The sequence below is a fragment of the Dermacentor albipictus genome, chromosome 6 (genome assembly GCF_038994185.2).
Source record: "Dermacentor albipictus isolate Rhodes 1998 colony chromosome 6, USDA_Dalb.pri_finalv2, whole genome shotgun sequence".
Taxonomy (NCBI): Eukaryota; Metazoa; Arthropoda; class Arachnida; order Ixodida; family Ixodidae; genus Dermacentor; species Dermacentor albipictus.
The window spans coordinates 93,239,497-93,258,245 of record NC_091826.1 but is presented as its reverse complement, the minus strand read 5'-3'; the positions used below and the strand labels follow the sequence as shown (position 1 = coordinate 93,258,245).

At 46.6% G+C, this 18,749-nt stretch overlaps 1 protein-coding gene across 1 annotated transcript in view; it reads right to left on the bottom strand.

Annotated features, from left to right (window-relative positions):
• Nucleotides 1-18,749, bottom strand: part of LOC135907520 (cytochrome P450 2J4-like) — a 103,891-nt gene that overhangs the window by 30,085 nt on the left and 55,057 nt on the right. Inside the window, exons 5-6 of the mRNA XM_065439215.1 lie at nucleotides 13,534-13,640; nucleotides 1,235-1,539 (exon numbers count right to left, since the gene is read on the bottom strand). Of these exons, the coding sequence (XP_065295287.1) occupies nucleotides 1,235-1,539; nucleotides 13,534-13,640 (412 nt within the window). The remainder of the gene's footprint in view (nucleotides 1-1,234; nucleotides 1,540-13,533; nucleotides 13,641-18,749) is intronic.

Here is an 18,749-nt window from a genome sequence, read left to right as displayed (position 1 = left end):
AAGCATTCGCTGCAACGTCTTACACTGTATACTCGCAAGAACAGTTCAACATTCTGGATTAGGAAGGATTAGGGCTGATCTCAATGAAGAACTTTTTAGCTGGTTGCAGTTTGTAGTTATTGTGCAATGTTGGATATGTCGAGAGTTACCCTGTAAAGGAATACAGCAACGTTCGGGCACTCGATCTAGAGAAGAAGGTTAGTGATTATAGTAGACAGCCTGGTGGAAGCTGTATGTATAAGCACATTCATATAGCTGTAAATATGCCAAGTAGTTACGGGGGCCCGTAACTACTTGGCCTACATACGAAATTTGCCTATATTCACCTATATACGAAGCTTAAGACATTGTTGTAGCGGAACAGTATTTCGTATGTTGCGATGAGAGGCTCGCCATTCTCGCCAAAAAGCGAGAATGCCACGACCTCGACAAGCTAGCGGAAGCGGCTGACCATTATTTGCAGGCGCAAAGCCTGACAAACCTTGCCAGAGGTAAAGAGGACAGAGAGACTAGTAAACCAGTCTTTCAGAACGAGAACTGCGAAACAGAGGTCAGGAAAGAAAAAGTTCAGTGCTTTCTGTGTGGGAAGCAAGGAAACCATGCTGCAGGTTTTGGGACGCGGTAAAAAAGACCGAAATACTCGTCTTGCTGGAAACGCAGAAAACATGACTACAAAGCTGACGAGTGCCCGAACGTAAAGAGCAGCAACAAGGAGGCGTCAAGTGCTATTGCTGAGTGCGACCGGATGCCTGCCGCCCGGAGTGATCTGATGCTCACGTGAAAGCTCATGCTCACTTGAAAAAGTTAGACTGCCCAGACGTTGCCGAAGAATGAAAAGCTGTTCTTGAATGACGTCCCAAAAAGTCAAATATTGTATAAATGTTCTCTTTTGTAGAAGTTGACCTAAAGAGCTAGCCTTATTCTACTAGCTTAATTTAATTAAGATAGTAGAATAAGGCTAGCTCTTTAGGTGAGTATGTGAGGGGAGTGGACAGAAGTGAGATGTAAGAGTATCATGAGAGGGAACAACAGCCATCAAGTCCAGAACTCCTGCCTTCATGTTAGATTCAGGTAGGTCTAGCTGCTGCACATATATATTTGTATCATTTTTATCACAGAAAAAATCATACCGCGAGTCCTGTGCTTTTCTCAGCAGCAATCGCGCCACGTGTCCGCGGGGCCGTCACATAAATGTTCACGTTCCCCTCTCATCACTCTAGGCGTGTGCACTCACTTGGACATGGCTTCAAGTTCATTGGCCAGGTCCTCAACGGTCACGCGGGGCGAACGGGGACACAGCCACCGCTCGAGCCTCTTCAGCCACTGTGGGCGGCAGTCAATCGACGAGGCGGCGCTGCCCAGCAGAAATCCCTCGAGGTGCTCGTCCATGTCCCTCCGGCGTGGATCGTCGAGGTCCAGACGTCGACCCAACAGGAACGTTACCACGTTGTTGCACGCAGACCGGAACAACAAGTCGCGGGGCAAAATGGGGGCACCGCCGAATTTGTCAATTGTGCCAACGAGATGCTGAGCTTCGACCTGCGCCGAATCAGAGAATAAAGACGCTTTCTCAAGGAGCTTGGAAGATGACCACCAATGACCCAACAGCGGGGATGCCGTTTTAGTAGTAATGGCTAGGTATAGAGGCAAACATGTAGTTTTATTTGCAAAGCAATTTTAGCCGTTAAAACACTGCGATCCTTCATCCCTGGGTTCATGCACCAAACCTTGAAGGAACACCAGGAGATGAACGCTCCGATCCCCGTGGACCTTCACCATCGGAGCCAGCGGCAGTACATAATCAAAGCTGTTTTGTTTTAAATTTAACTTATGGGGTTTTACGTGTGATCACCAGGATTTTATTATGAGGCAGGCCATACTGGGGGACTCCGGAATATTTTTGACCACCTGGGGTTCTTTGACATGCACGTAAATCCAAGTACACTGGTGTTCTTGCATTTCGCCCTCATGAAAAGGTGGCCGCTGTGGCCGCCATTTGATCCCGCGACCTCTTGCTTAGCAGCGCAACATCAAAGCCACTAAGCAACCACGGCGGGCCTCTTTCGCTTTCCCTGGCCGCTACGGCACATTCCATCCAACCAAATAGCCATACCACTGTAAATAAAATTTATTGTTCTTTAGTCAACATTTTATGCACTTTCTCTGAACTAATGTTCAGTGGATTTAAGAAAACAATTACCATATTCTAGAGGCAACACGAGTAGCATGAGATTTTTTTGTTTGTTTATTTAGTTGAGGGCCTCTTGTTGACACATTACATGAAGGAGGGGCTGGTTAAACGGCAAGCAAAGATAACACAAGTTACAGTAGGATGTTCTCGATGATCTGCGTGAAGCCTTTTCAGGGCTTTTTGTCCGTGCCCCTAAGCATCTAAGGATGTCTGAATAAACTGATTTGGAATGCGTGTGGGTCGATGATATTGGCCACTTCGGTGGCCAGGCCATTCCAGTCCTGTGCTGTACGGGCTTTTGAAGGATGTACTGTGTTAGAGTGGCTGGTGCGGGCAATGCGATGGGCTCTATTTATGTACGGGTAACCAAAAGAAAAGAATGGGACAAATTATTAAAAAGTTATGCGTGGCTCTGCTATCACGAACACCATATACCAGCGGAGCTGGAGGAAGGCCAGCAAAGTAGTACCAATCCGCACTTTTATTCAACTTTTACTGGGCTTCCCGCAGCTCCACTGCTCTCGGGTGTTTGTGATAGCGGAGCAACGCATGATTTATTTCCCAGTGCGAGAAAGAGGACCGCCGAAGCGAGCACGCGGGTTTTTATCGGAGAGCAATGACGTCAGAGCACCTGTGTCGCCGCCGCGCCGCTCCTTCTCCCCCGCAACGCTCTACCCACCTTCGCCGTGCTGCTATGCTGCGCGATGCAAACTTTATACTCGCTAGGCTCCACTTACCCACGCCGAGTCGCTATGCTACGCCAGCACCTGCTCTATTTTTTTCAATGCCTGCCAGATGCGGCCATTCCGACCGGTCAACACCCTCTCCCATCATCCTTTCGTTCTTTCTCCGTCGGCTTGTGTTCGCGCCTGCTTTACGGTCGGGGGAGTGAGCACCCTCTGGGTGGCGCCTCCCAGCGGAAGTCGGAGGAAGGCTGACAGACGCGTAACTAAAACCCCTTAAACTTCGTAAAGTAGTGCCACGCTTTGAAGAATGCCGCCTCCTCCTCGCGCGCTCAGGCCGAGGCCAACGCCGCGCCGCTATTGGCCTAATGGCATCACGTGGGCCCTCGCGCCATGCATCAGCGCTATTTTTGCTCGAGAAGCGTCCACGGAGTGGCGAGGAGTGCATGTTGGCGCCGTTGCTACGCTCTAGCAGTGTAGGCAGCGCCACAGTCGAGGAGGGAGCGTGAAAGAGGAGAAACGAGGAGGAGTGAAGGCGGATGAGGAGAGTGTCGCTACTTTACGAAGTTTAAGGGGTTTTAGTAACAACCTGACACCAGAAAGACGCGGGGACGGAGCGTTTACTACTTCATATCGGGAACGGCAGTGGACGCCTGCCTAAGGCGAGCAGTAGCTAATGGTGAATTCCAGGGGAAGAAAAGGAGCACTCAAAAGCACGCTGAAAGTGCTCTTTCCAGGTGCGGCGTCTTTCACTGGTCAAACAGTAGTGGGAGCGCCGTCATCCGGCGCTAGAACAAGGCCAGTTTCGCTGCGCTGAGATCAGCCGGGAGCAGTCCGCACTGCTCTCGCCTGAAAAGTGGAGTATGGGGAAAGTCGCGTGATTCAAGCCGTAATATCCTCCTCATTTGTATTTATTTTGCTTCACCCGGCAAGCGCGGCGGCATTGGCGGCAGCCAAGCGTAGTTGCTGCTTTGGCCCCATTGACTGACGTCAATAATATGAACGAGCTTCGCAACGATTCAGCGACAGATACTGGCATTTCTAGTCCACCTTGCTTCTCGTCGGTTGCGCGGAGGACAGCGGTAGCAAAGCGTCTTGCATTGCTGAAGCGCTTGAGACGCTCGACGGTGACAGCAGTGAAATCTACTGGCACCGGATGCGTCGGATGATGCGTCGGCGTTGCACAAATGTATGTTATACGCGGCCGCGAACCGGCGAACACCTTACGACCACAACACGATTACACGTGTTTTGCCGCTCTCCCACAGAGAATACTGGGACGTCGATTGCTTGTGTGACATGGTACATTCGTCCACACACGTCCCCCTCCAACCTGCTCTCCGGATGTACCCCGCATTCCAGTGGCGGGTCGAGCTTTACGGCTCTTACTGCGCTGCCACCCGACTCCGCACTGCGCCGCGCTCTACTCCTGTCCTCTCAATGGAATTCGCCATTAATTAGTCGTACCATTTGCGTAGCGGCCTATGGCGGCCACTCACTGAACTAAGGCGCACCAACAGCTCCCATTGGGGAGCGAGTGGTTGCACTATCATTAAAATTTGAGGAGGTGGTGGCTACGCGATGCTATTTTTATCATAGAGCTTCCTGCAATATACTATAGGGAAGTCTGGCGCTGCAGTCGTTGGCCCACCATGGGAATGATTGGAAGTGCATGGATTTCTCTGATCTTCGTCTTTGTAGGTTCAGACGTTCTTGTGGCTTTCTCTATTGCGCTTTTTATGTCTTCATTGCCATAAATTGCAGAAGTGCAGAAGACGCCGCGAACACGCACAATCGCTACTAATTGCAATGATCGAGGTTGTAGAGATGGCCAAATGGAAATGTGCCAAGCGTCTCAAGGCACTGACATGTCCGCGATAAATTCATAAGGGCGTTTCACATTGCTCGTCGATAGAGGCGTCCGTGGCATAATCGCTTCAATATTAGGCCCCTGTGCTAGAGGTGCTGCGTCGGACTACCGTCGGCCAATTTTAATAATGTTTATGTAATTATTTCTTATGCAATACACTGTTGAAAATTATGTGTTTACAAAGGCAAAATGCTGTTTGAAGCCAGAACGGCGAAGTATAGGGAAATCCATGTAATTACCATAATTCCCATTCTGGTACAAGCTCCCATTGTAGCTCCCGTGGAAAATAGTGCCAGAGTTCCCTCTAGTAATTATTGTATGAAACTCCATGATTATTATACTCTACATTCATGATCTCTCAGCAATTTCTCCCCGAGCTCGGCGAAGCTGCGGACGTCAAGAGAAACACAGCGAGGTTCTAACAGCTCCACTGTAAAAAAGACGTGCCATTATCCAGCGTGGGGCTAGAGCCAGTAAGCTTATTTGGGCTTTTATTGCCGAGATGCGTGAATTGTACGAATGATTAGACAGAATAAATCATGTCGCGCGGTTCTGAACTGACTCGAGGGAGCTAATAAGGTTATTGTGGTGGGGGTAAAAAATAGCATTGACATACTTCATCTTGGCCAGCAAGAATGTTTGGAAAGCAAGTTGTTTAATAGAGAGAGGAGCGAGGGAAACGCTAGGGCGTAGATAACCTAGAGTATGATTAGCAGAGTTTATTATCTAGTTAACATGACAGGTCTAAGTCACTCGAGATATACAAACCAAGATACTTGAATTAGTCAGTTATTGCAATCAGCATACTATTTATGCTGTACTTAGGCATATCGTAATTATGACGACAGCGAATGGACATCAACAAGGTTTTAGATACATTAAATACATGAGCCAAGTGTTACACCAGTTTCCTAGGTGCGACAGGTCATTATGTAACGCGAAATGGTGGGTAGGGTGAGTAATTACTCGGTAAAGCTCAGAATCATCTGCGAAGAGTCGGACACGAGAAGAAATATTACAAGGAATGTCATTATTGTATGCTAGAAAAGCAGGGGACAAAGTACAGTGCCTTGATGTATGCCTGAAAGCATGGGCGTTAAGGATGAAGAACGGGAGTTAGTGTGCACGAACTGCTTACGGTTATTTAAAAACCCTCGAATCCAGCTTAGAACACACGATTAATTTTAAGACTAGACAACTTCATTAAGAGATATTGGACCTTATGGATCGATTTTTTGAAATCTAAAAATATTTTGTCTGTCGGGATATTGCGATCTAGGTTTAAATGTAAGTCATGCAAAAAAAGAGCAAGTTGGGTGCCACAGGAATAATTCTTGCGGAAACAATGCTGACTTGGGTGAAAAAAATTGACGGATGTGAGGAAGTTCAATGTGATGCCATTTAGGTTGTGCGACGCTCCAGCAACCTTTGAAAGATTCATGGACACCATTCTGCATGGGTTAAAATGGAACATCTGTATGTGCTATCTTCACAACGTTGTTATATCCGGCGCACATTCAATGAGCACAATACGCGCCTGGATATTGTCCTCGACTGCATCAAAAACGCCGTCCTGGTTCTGAACTCCAAGGAATGTAACTTTGGTGACCGTCAAACCCTTGTGCTGGGTCATCTTGTTGACAAAGACGGTATCCGGCCTGACTCCTCAAGACGGCAGCTGTTGAGGCATTCAGTGCACCGCAGTCAGTGAAGCAACTTCGTAGTTTTCTGGGTCTTTGCTCTTACTTTCGCCCATTTTTTCCTGGTCTTGCTGACGTCGATTATCCTCTGACAAATCTGCTACATAAAGACGCACGGCTTGAGTGGACACCCGAGTGCGAGTCTGCATTTCGTCAGTTGAAGTTCCTGCTGACCTCCCGACCTATCCTTCGCCACTTCAATCCTACTGCGCCGACAGAAATCCACACAGATGCTAGTGGCGTCGGTCTGGGTGCCGTCTTGGTCCAACGTTATGACGACCGTCAGCACGTGATTGCTTATGCAAGCCGCTCATTAAGCAGACGTGAACGAGATTACACGGTGACAGAGCAAGAATGCCTCGCTGTAATCTTTGCAGTTCAGCGATTTCGCTCGTACTTGTACGGACGCCCATTCCTAGTCGTCACAGACCACAATTCTCTGTGCTGGCTCTTGAACCTTCGCGACCCTTGTGGTCGCCTTGCGCGCTGGGCTTTGAGGTTGCAGGAATATAACTTCACTGCTGCCTACAAGAGTGGCCGAAAACATGCTGATGCTAACCGCCTTTTCCGTATGCCGCTTACCACGACTGACTGCGACGCAGATGATTTTGATCATCTCGTCGCTTCTGTGACATGCGCTTTTCCAGATATCGATGCATTCAAAGCAGAAAAACGGACAAACACCAAATTGGAGCCACTCTTCACTTCTGCCCATTCAAGTGCAACAAGCAGCTACTGTCTACGTGACGGGCTCCTGTACAAAAGGAACTACTCAAGCATGGGTGCACGCTTCCTTCTAGTGGTGCCGGAGCGTCTCCGGCCAGCAAACCTTCAGGCTATGCACGATGACCATACCTCCGGTCACTTAGGCACTGTGCGTAGCCTTTATCGCATTCAAGAATGCTTTTACTGGCCCCGGATGCGACATTCGATTGAGTTGTATGTCGCCAGCTGCATACAGCGCCAACGTCGGAAACGCCCTACCACTGCCCCATCAGGTCTCCTTCAACCTGTGCCGCCTCCCAGCTCACCCTTTCGGCAAGTTGGAATTGATCTGTTGGGCCCTTTTCCAAAGTCATCTAAGGGGAACCGCTGGATAATTGTCTGCGCCGACTATTTCACGCGCTATTGCGAGACGGCGGCTATGCCATCAGCCACCGCCACCGAAGTATCGGTCTTCTTACTTCACGCTATTGATCTGCGACATGGACCACCTAGTGTTATCATAAGCGACCGGGGACGCTAATTCACGGCGGATATCGTGGAAGAGCTTGTGCGCTTATGTAACTCGCACCTCAGGCACTCGACGCCGTATCATCCGCAAACGAATGGCCTCACGAGCGCACTAATCGAACAATCACAAATATGCTTTCCATGTATGTTGCGTCCGATCACAAGAATTGGGATGAAGTTCTACTGTTTATTACTTACGCCTACAACACCGCCAAGCACGAGACAACCGGCTACAGCCCCCTTCTTCCTTCTATATGCTCGGCCGCCCCGGTATACGCTCGACACTATCTTCCCTTTTTACCACCACGACAATTCTACGGTCGCCGATACGCTATGCCTCGCTGAAGAAGCTCGGAGACTTGCGCGTCTACGGACTTTGGCATCACAAGAAAACTCCAAAGCCCGCTACGACGCACGACAGCGGCCTGTTACATATCACCCTGGTGTTGTCGTTTGGCTTTGGACTCCTACAAGGAAGCGCGGTTTGTGCCAAAAGCTGCTGGCAAACTACGATGGACCGTATATTGTCATCGACAAAGTCAGCGAAGTGAATTGTACTCTCGCACGCCTCACGAACACTGGTAGACGTACTGCTAGGACACAAGTCGCGCATGTCACACGGTTGAAATCATGCGCGCCACGACGAGCTAGTTGACTCGCCCAGTGGGCTTTGTCTGCGAGGAGAGATATATGTTACGTCCAAGCGCGTAAAAGGGACGCGGGGATCAAGGAGAGAAGGGAAGATGAGAACGAAGACTGGGCAGCGGCCGTTACTGTTGTTCGTAGCCTGCCGTTCCTGCTCTCACACGCCTAAATAAACCCCTTTTCTCCGTGCTTGTAACAATATATTTTATTAACTCTTTCAAGTTTAGATCAGCAACAAAGGAGAGAGGACGCAAGGCAAGAAGCTGCGTTGTTTCAGCTTGAGAGCCACCCTGCGCCCTCTGCCGGGGTGCATAGCCCAGCAGCTGACCACAACAGCAGTGGAAGAGCGCACTCACAAACACAATATCTTCATCTGACATTTGCGTGAAGTTACGCCTCTACTATCACTGGACTTTATTTGGCAAAAACTACTTCGCATATTCTATGCACAGGAAACTCATTTATAATGAACCGAGATACTATGCAAGTAAAATGAAGGTACACAAAGCCATATATATGTTCTAATCACGAACTATACACATTCAAACATGCGAATAAGTTTGGCTAATTTATGTCGTGAAGTCTCTTCAAGTATGATGTTGTTCTTTTGCGGAATATTGAGATAATGTGATAACTTATATGGCAGTGAGTGCTTACCGTATGTTGTGCGGCAGAAAGGTACACTCCATGACATTTTGTTCCGTGTATTGTAGGATAGAATCGAACGAGTCGGATTGAGACTTGATAGAAGGAAACCATCCTTAGTGGAAACAGCGTTATTATACATAGAGATCAACTTGAATGGGAATAACTCTGATATTGTCATGATAGTAAACCTTGTAAAGTAGGGACCCGTATGAGTATAACACGTTACGTTAGCTATTAATGTAATTGCTCGTTTTTGAGCAATTAGAATTTTCATTTGGTTCTGCTTGGTTGTTGTCCCCCAGACCATGAGACAATAAGTTATATGTGGCAATATAAATGCATTGTAAATTATTATTTTCACTTTAGGGGGAAGTGTGTGCCTCTGGCGACATAGGATGCCATTAATGCTGCTTATTTTAGCGCAGATATTCTCAATATGTTTATCCCAATTAAGAGACTCGGTCAAAGCAACACAAAGACATTTCACAATTGGCACGACCTCAATTTTCTTGTTTGCTAACCGAAGGGCGAGATTTGCACGCACCCTTCTGTTTTTAGCTCGGAATAATATTGCTTTCGTCTTGGTAATGTTTACCTTTAGGAAATTCTTAAAGGACCATTGACGCAGGAATTCTAAGAACTGATTGCCGAGTGCTTGTAGGTCAGTTGCTGTATTACTTGAGGCAAGCATTGTGAGGTCGTCTGCGTACGCAATTATGTGTACAGGAAGAGGAGCAGAAAATATATCATTAATTTAGATATTAGATAATACCGGCCCCAGAATGCTGCCTTGGGGTACAGCAGAGAGGATAGGTTGTGAGTTTGATATAGCATTATTAAGGGAGACCATTTCTTTACGATATTTCAAATATGATTGAATTAAAGATAAGCTCGTTCTCTAATGCCATAGTAATTGAGTCTATGTATCAGTAAATCATGATGAAGCAGGTAAATGCTTTTGAAAAATCAACAAATATTCCGAATACAAGGAGCTTTTCCTCAAACGCATTTATTATTATCTGCTTTTGCTTAATTAGTGCTATTTCAGTGGACTTCTGTTTTCTCAAAGCAAACTGACTGTCTGATAAAACTGAATGTTTAACTAGAAAACTATGAATTCTCACGTAAATAATTTTTTCCAGACCTTTGGATAATATCGGGAGAATTGAAATGGGCCTGTTTTTAGCCATATCTGAGGTAGCACCACCTTTGTGAATGACAGCCACGTTTGCTACCTGCATTTCGCTTGGAAAGACGCCAGGTGCTAAAGTTAGGTTATATATATGCATTACCATTGGGGCTAGTATTTCAACTACAAACTTGAAGGGTATGACCTGAAAGCCATCTTTATCTTCAGCTCTGCTATTTCTTAGAATTCTAAACACTGTCATGATTTCGTCTTGATGTGTAGGATACATGAACATGGATTCCAGAATACATGGCGTGTTATACGCGTAACCCACAGTTGTGTCAGAGGGTGAGCATTATGCTTTGCTTACATTGACAAAGAAATTATTAAATTCATTACACAGTTCCTCTCCACTTATACGTATACCATCTTACATTATTGTCGTAATAGTTGTTTTTGAGGTGCGATTTATAAATTTGTTCAATTGGTCGCACTGGTTGTTAACATTTATTTTGGATCCCTCGGAAAATGCATTACTAAAATACTTAACTTGGCAGTTCTTAGTTCTCGATTTAGCTGGTTTCGGTATTTTGTATATTTCTCAAGCTTGGTAGGCTGGCGCGATTTTATGAATTGCGCAAAGATTTTCTCTTTGGTCTTAATTTTGCGCAGCAGTTCAAGCGTAACCTACGGCTTCTTAGGATTGCGTTTGCGCGGACGGACTTGCGGAAAACATTTGTGATCGACAGTTTTTATTTTAAACAAAAATGCATTATATGCCTCATTCACGTCTTTTAAAGATGGCACATCGTCCCAACTTGTTTCATATAGCATCGAACGAAAACCGTCAAGTGTGGTGATATCAATGCGTCGAAAATGTGGAGAGGGTGCTGCGGGAATTCGATAAGGGCGTTCAGCTGGGACAAAGGCGAAAACAGGGAGAGGGTCACTTAAGTCGGACAGTAGAGTGCCAGCTTTCTTTGTGTCTCATTTTTCTGCGTTCATGATTACAATATCAAGGGAGGAAGATGTGGAGCACGTGATGCGTGTAGGTACTTCGATAAGATTGAAAAAACCATCGGCATCTAGTAAGCGTATGAATTCTCGTTGTGGTGCTGAATCACATCGCGTATCAATATTTATATCACCGGATAAATATACTTGCTGGTTTGCTGTTACATAATCAAACAGGCTTTCGAGAACATCTAGGCAGCCTCTCAAATTTCCATCAGGAGGACGGTATAGAACGGTGAAAAGGTTATTTCAACCTCCTACTGTCTGTATATCAACACCTGGGGTAGAAACTGTGAATAGTTTATTTTCTACTGCAGCAAGTGTGTTCAATATCTGTAACGACACTCCCCCACCTCGCCGCCCAGGTCTATTAAGAACAAAATGTCTATAGTTATTTAGAACTAAATAGTTTGCCTCATCTTGATATCAGGTCTCGCTAAATATAATTACATCAAAAGAAAATTTGAAAACAGAAAAAAGGGCTTCTATTTCATCCACTTTGTTGTTTATTGAACGGCAGTACAAGTGAAAAAGTTTTACGGCATTTGTGCTGAATAGCTTGTTTAACTGTGCTGGAGCAAGCAGGTGATAGCAATCCATGATGAAGGATAACTTCTTAGATCATCTTGGCCACGTCACTGCTATTCGTTATCTTTAGCAGCATGCTGTTTTCAGATTTCTGTGCTTAGATCTGGCCTCCACGCACCCAGACAAACTTCCAGTTTGACTCGCGCTTCTTATTGACAGCCAGCTCCAGCAAGCGCTTGCGATCTGGGCACAGGTGCTCGTTCACATACACTGAACTCGTTTCCTCAAACCCAAGGTCTGTGGAAACGAGTTCAGTGTATGTGAACGAGTACCTGTGCCCAGCTGTGAATCACGTTGTGAATAAAACACGCTGTGAATAGCGTTAGAGAGATCGTATCTCCCTGCCTGACGCCCTTCTTTGTTGGGATTTTGTTGCTTTCATTATGGAGGACTACGGTGGCTGTGGAGCCGCTATCGATATTTTCAGTATTTTTACATACGGCTCGTCTACACCCTGATTGCATAATGACTGCATGACTGCTGAGATTTCGACTGAATCAAACGCTTTCTGGTAATCAATGAAAGCTATATATAAGGGTTTATTCCGCACATTTCTATATCCCCTGATAGATAGTGTGAATATGGTCTATTGTTGAGTAGCCTTTACGGAATCCTGCCTGGTCCTTTGGTTGACAGAAGTCTAAGGTGTTCCTGATTCTATTTGCGATTACCTTAGTAAATACTTTGTAGGCAACGGACAGTAAGCTGATCGGTCTATAATGTTTCAAGTCTTTGGCGTCCCCTTATTAAATTATTAGGAGAATGTTACCGTTCTGCCAAGATTTCGGTACGCTCAAGTTCATGAGGCAATTCCGTATACAGGGTGTCCAGTTTTTTTAGAACAATCTGCCCAGCATCCTTCAACAAATCGGCTGTTGCCTGATAGTCCCCAGCTGCCTTCCCCCTTTGCATAACAACCAAGGCCTTCTTTACTTCTTCCGGCCTTACTAGTGGGATGTCATTTTCCTCTAGCCTATTCCCTCTTCCATTATCTTCGTGGGTGCCACTCGCACTGTATAAATCTCTATAGAACCCCTCTGCCACATGAACTATCTCATCCATATTAGTAATGATATTGCAGGCTTTGGTCTCTTAAAGCATACATCTGATTCTTACCTATTCATATTTCCTTCTCTGCTTTTAGGCTTCCTCTGTTCCGGGGAGCATGTTCAATTCTATCCATATTATACTTAGCTATGTGAGCTGTCTTGCGCTTGTTGATTAACTTCGAAAGTTCTGCCAGTCCTATTCTAGCTGTAGGGTTAGAGGCTTTCATACATTGGCGTTTCTAAAACTGATTTTTTGTCTCCTGCGATAGCTTACTGGTATCCTGTCTAACGAAGTTACCACCGACTTCCACTGCGCACTCCTTAATGATGTCCATAAGATTATCGTTCATTGCATGAAGACTAAGGTCCTCTTCCTGAGTTAAAGCCGATTACCTGTTCTGTAGCTTGATCCGGAATTTCTCTATTTTCCTTCTTACCGCTAACTCATTGATCAGCTTCTTATGTACCAGTTTCTTCCGTTCCCTCCTCAAGTCTAGGCTAATTCGAGTTCTTACCATCCTGTGGTAACTTCAGCGCACCTAGCCGAGCACGGCCACGTCTTGTATGATGTCAGGGTTAGCGCAGAGCATGAAGTGTATTTCATTTCTAGTCTCGCGCTGACACTTCCATGTTTGCACAAGTAACATTTGAAATGCTAATGATTTGAAAAGCCATTTTCAGCCGTTTTTCCCTGCATAATAAATGCTAATGTCGCCGTGTGCACTCAGCAGAAGCCACATGGTTCTGCCCATGCCGCTTTTCTGTCCATAGTTGCAAACTTGCCTGAACTCGGTCCCACATGGTTTGCTTTCCGTAGCCGAGGTCCACGAGTGCTTGCGTCACGAACCGCCTGTTCTCCCGCCATTCCCGACCGCCAAGAACAGCGAGACCTGCAGACACCAGCTGCTCCGTGACACGGTCTGAGCTTGCGCAACAATGCCTCACTCTTGAAACACTAAGTCGAACTACAAAAACCCCGGTGATGGCAGACTATGCTACGCTTGCGTGAACTAAAGCAGTGAAAAGAGATATGATTAACTAAAGAACGACCGAAAGGCAAATGGCAAGAACACAATGAACGCACAGAGCGCAGTGCGTTCTTGTCGGTTGTCGTCCTGTCGCGCTGTAGTTAATAATGTCTGAACACTAATACCCATGTAACGCGGGTAGTCTTACCGCAGTTAAGTTTGAGGGCAGTTAAGGCTAACCGCAGTTACACTCAGTCAAACAGTAAACCTGACTGGTATAGTTCTTCCGTTAACCATGGTTGCCGCAAACTGAGGTGGGCCACTTCAGTAAAAACCGCAACTGATAAAAATGGCGGCACCCACTTCCAACGCGTGCAGCTTGGCTCGCAGCGAAACATCCTCCCAAAAGCGTGCCCGTCGTGATGACGCAGGCCCTGATCCGCATTTGGGAGGCGAACCCGACCACTCTGCACCCGCAAACACGCGATACTCGCATATATATACAACTGAACTCTGGGCAATTAGACTCTGAGCTCTGGTCGGCCGGCGGGAGCAGGTCCGTATAACGACAAGCAAGTACGACAGAAGCTTTCAAATCTGAACAAAACAATACCGGGAAGTGGTATTATTTTTTTGCTGACAACGGAACGATCAATTGGGTTGGCAATGTGTGTGACGTGTGAGCACAGCACACCGAAATGTTATGCCTCCACCTTCACGACCCTGGTGTGACACGTTGCAAACAACGAAGGATACGCAGTGCTCCTGGGCTAGGTTTTGGCAAAACGGCACTCTTTTGGATCTTGCGTGATCATTTTGACTAATCGCTCTATGCACGTTCAACGGCACTGGGCTGTTTCCATGCTTTATCGCCGGCTTGCTCTAAGCGTACTAATGTTAAAACTGCGCTCGCGACACGTCTGCAAGTATATTGTTGCCGCACAGAGGTCGTGTGCATTTCGTGTTCGTAGATATTCATTTACGAGCTATGACATTTTCTTCCTGCTTAAATTTACCCGAGTGCCTGACAGCTTTAAGATCGCATATTAATTAGGTATAGGCCCGTTCTCCCCTTCAATCTGCGTAAAAAAAGTGCGAAGCGGACACGGACGAGAAGGCACACAGCAGACATTCACAGACGCTGGTTTATATGCCTTTTCGTCCGTGTACAGTTTGCCCTTTCTTAAACTTTCTGATGCGTTGCCAAGTGCCCAAGCTGCCACCCTGATTAACATTATTTCATGCTGTGCTTTTTTATTCTATGTGTCACTCCCCTCAGTGATTGCCTGTGGGGCAACGAATATATCGAAAATAAACGATAGCTAGATTCATTGTAGAGAGCTAATGTGTCAAGAAGTTCATTTTGAATGAGCTTTTTCCTGTACCGCTGCGCTATTGTCTTCATTTTGCGAATTTACTTTCTGTGCCTTGAGGGGCAGGTCGGCGCTTCACCATTCCTTTCAAGTGCAGCTCGCACCCTGTTTGTTTTTCATGTTTTTACCTTTGACAATGTGCCAGGTATGTACATTTATATGGTGCAGAATTTCATGCTTTCAAGAAACCTTTCTTTGCAGAAAGCTGCGACATTGCAGCGGAACAACAGGTGCGAAGGAAATTGAATGGCCATTTTATTGGCAGCTTCATTCTTTCCTTGGATCTCTCCAAATCAATGACCGCGACCTTGTTGAGGAAATTTTGGAGGTAATCAGCTATTTTCACCATTACACTGAAACTACTAATGGCTTATTACCATAAGCCGGCTTTTTGTACATTATAAGTGTGCAAGCTTTTCAGTGTGATATGTCAGATCACGTGTGATGTTGCTAGAGTACTACGCTGAAAATTGATGAAGCTGTGCGGTGCCTGTAAACACGCCATCAGTTTTTTTGCGATTTATTGTGTGTAACCTATCACAGCCTGCGATATAGCAATACAGGCTAAAATTGGTTATATTAAAAGTCATGCTTAAGCATGACCACTCTCCATTTCATTGAAAATATATTGTACCAGGTGCTGTAAGAGACGAATGTCCAATCAAAGATGCTTCTTGATAACCAGCTGTCATGTGAGACGCTTTTATTTCAGATGTTTTTTGTTTGTTCGACATGCACAGTGCCAGTGGTTGCTATTCCGGTTTCGAAGTGCAGCTGTTAAACTGTTAACCGGTGCACTAACAGGTGCACTTTCCTGCCATGCAGAAGTGGCAGTATACAACGCACCAGACGACGGTGAGGTTGTGGCCACATATGACATGGAGCTAAGCGGCAATGTACACACGGAGGACTCTGCATCCACTGTGGATTAAAATTCTGCAGTGGAAAGTCAGTGTCCTGAACCTCGAAGTGGAAGCAGCAGCCCAAGTACAATGAATAAAAGGAACCGCAAGAAGTGTCCTGCAAGGTTTGTGCGGCACTGCATAACATAGGCAAAGAGCGTGCGGCCAAGGCTGCCTGTGAGAGCCTGCAGCTGAAGCAAGAGCTTGTTGCTTTACAAAATGATCCAACAATATGCAGGAAAGTATGCTGCAGATAACACACGCTTACTATGCTTCAAATCAAAACAGCAAATACATTTTCTGTCATTGCTGTTGTCTGCTAAATGAAAACATATAACCTGGAGCACTCAATAGAGCAATTTCAGAACCTATTCGTATTTCCCGATGAATAGTACGTATGTACGCTCCATAGTGTCTTCCCCCGCCCCTACATAGCCGAATTGGAAGTTACGGAATGATCAGTTGCAAATTACGGCACACCATATCTCGAAATCCCGTCCTTCCTGTTTTCTCCGAAATCGCACAAAAATGCAACATCTTGCTAATGCATGGAGGTGTAAGGCACCTGTTCCCTTTGGAACCTCCATTAACAGCCACTTGGCAAGCTGTATTAACGATGCGTAGGCAACTTTGACTAACCTCAGTACTTCCTGCACCCTGCAGTGTCTACCGTCGCTTCTTGTCATTCAATGCAAAGTAAATGCTAGTGCTCAAATGGGCACGTTTGCATCTTAATACGCCGAGAAAATATGCATAAATCTCGCCCTCCCAAAAGGCGCACAAATATGTCTGCTCTTCTAGCAACGTTTTTCTTTATTCCAACTCTTGGAAATTTCATTTGGGTGAAGCACAACATGTCACCAAAGTTTGTGAAGACAATATAGAGAACCCACACACAAACTTCAGGCAAGCAGAAAAATATTTCACAAGAGGAAACGGAGACACTGTTTCGTTTTCTTTGGCAACAATGAAAAGCAATGCCATAGCATTTTCACACACATTCAAAAAAGTGTAAAAAAGGTATTTTGGTGGTTGTAATAAGCAAGTGCCACGAGAAAACTGGAGCGGACACCAAAGCTCCCTAGGAAAGGAAAAAGTGAACGGCTGCACAAGAGCGGCAGCACAAAGCGATATCAAAGTGTTCTAACCAGGCGGACATGAACCCCGAGCTCCTGGGGTAAACTAGGCCCTGCCAGGCAAGACGTGTGTTGCAAGGTGCGGAAGACGGCAGTTCCATGCGCGGACTAGGGTGTCCGAAGTACCCGGGCTCGAGATGCTCGAGCCCTGGTACTCGAGATGTTCGAGATGCTGGTGGACCCGAGGGTCACCGGTCCGTGGGCTGCCACTCCGGAGCTGTGCCGAGCAGCGTTCCAGTGTGGCACAGTAGTTGCTGTGCTAGACGCGGTCCCCACGTGCGACCGCCGCACGTGGGTTGCGAGCGGCGTACGAACCAGGCACCACGGCCATGCTGTAAGCGTCTGCAGGCTGCCGCTGCTTCTCCTGAGCGTGCCATGCTTCCCGAGAACCATGCTGGGAGGGGCCGCAACGTGTCATCGTCCATTCCGACTCAAGCACGGCGATTCTACAGTGCCGTGACGACGGAACCGTGAGCCTCTCCGGACAGGACTGCTTCAACTCGCTGATTGTCGTGTGCTTGTGTGTGGACGTACTGAATGCCATTACCCAGCTTATTAACTTTCTTTATATTCTTTTAAGGTTCTTTCAATTTCTTTGAATGTTCACAATAGAACAAGGTCCGCAAACGAGTCTCTCTTTCTTTCGCATCACTGCACACTAGCAAAGGTGCCGAATGGTCCTAACACTACAATTTCTGGCTTCCAACCAACATCCAACCAACTACTTTCGACCATCAGAGCCACACTTAGCTTGTGTTCAATGAATGAAAATGGTCTGGGAGATGTTTATTGCGATTGGCAAAGAGGTTGGCTTGTCAGGTAAAGAACTGAAGGAGTGGGTTGATGAGCAGCATAACAGAGCGTGATAAATGAGCTGAGGACAGGGAAGCCGCACGAGTGGCCCATGAACAGGAGACCGCTCGCCGGACGGCGGAACAAACTCTGCTAGGGACTAGATTTTCCCTTGCAGCGCACACAGCCCGGATGGTCGAAACCGGTACAGAACGTGGGGAACTGAGCGGTGAAGCCTAAAAAGTTCCCACAAGCTTATTCCTCCCTACAACGAGGGCCACGACGAACTCGACACGTACATGCATGGTGCTTCGAGCGGGTAGCCACCAGCCAGGAATGGCGAAGAGACAGGTGGGCGCTGCTATTATGCTTGTGTCTGTCAGACGAAGCCTTAAGCGTGGCGGGACGCATAGATGGGGAAGATGCCACAGATCATGAAAAGCTGAAGCAAACTTTGCTTCAGAGGTTCCGGTACATGGTAGGATACCGACAAAACTTTCGCGAAGCTAAGCCAGATAATTCCGAGACAGCAGGGCAGTTTGCTGGTAGACTACTCGGGTACATTTATCATTGGCAGCAGATGGCGAAAACACAAAACGTTTGAGGCATTAAAAAATAAGATTGTAGTGGAACAGGTTTGGGTTCGCTGCCATGAGAGGCTCGCTGCCTCCCTAAAAGAGCGAGGATGCCGCGACCTCAGCCAGCTAGTCCAAGCGGCTGACAATTATTTGGAGGCGCAAGGCGGGACAAGCATCTCCAGTGGAAAAGAGGACAGAGAGACTACTAAATCAGTCTTGCAGAGTAAGAACTTTGAAACAGAGGGCGGGA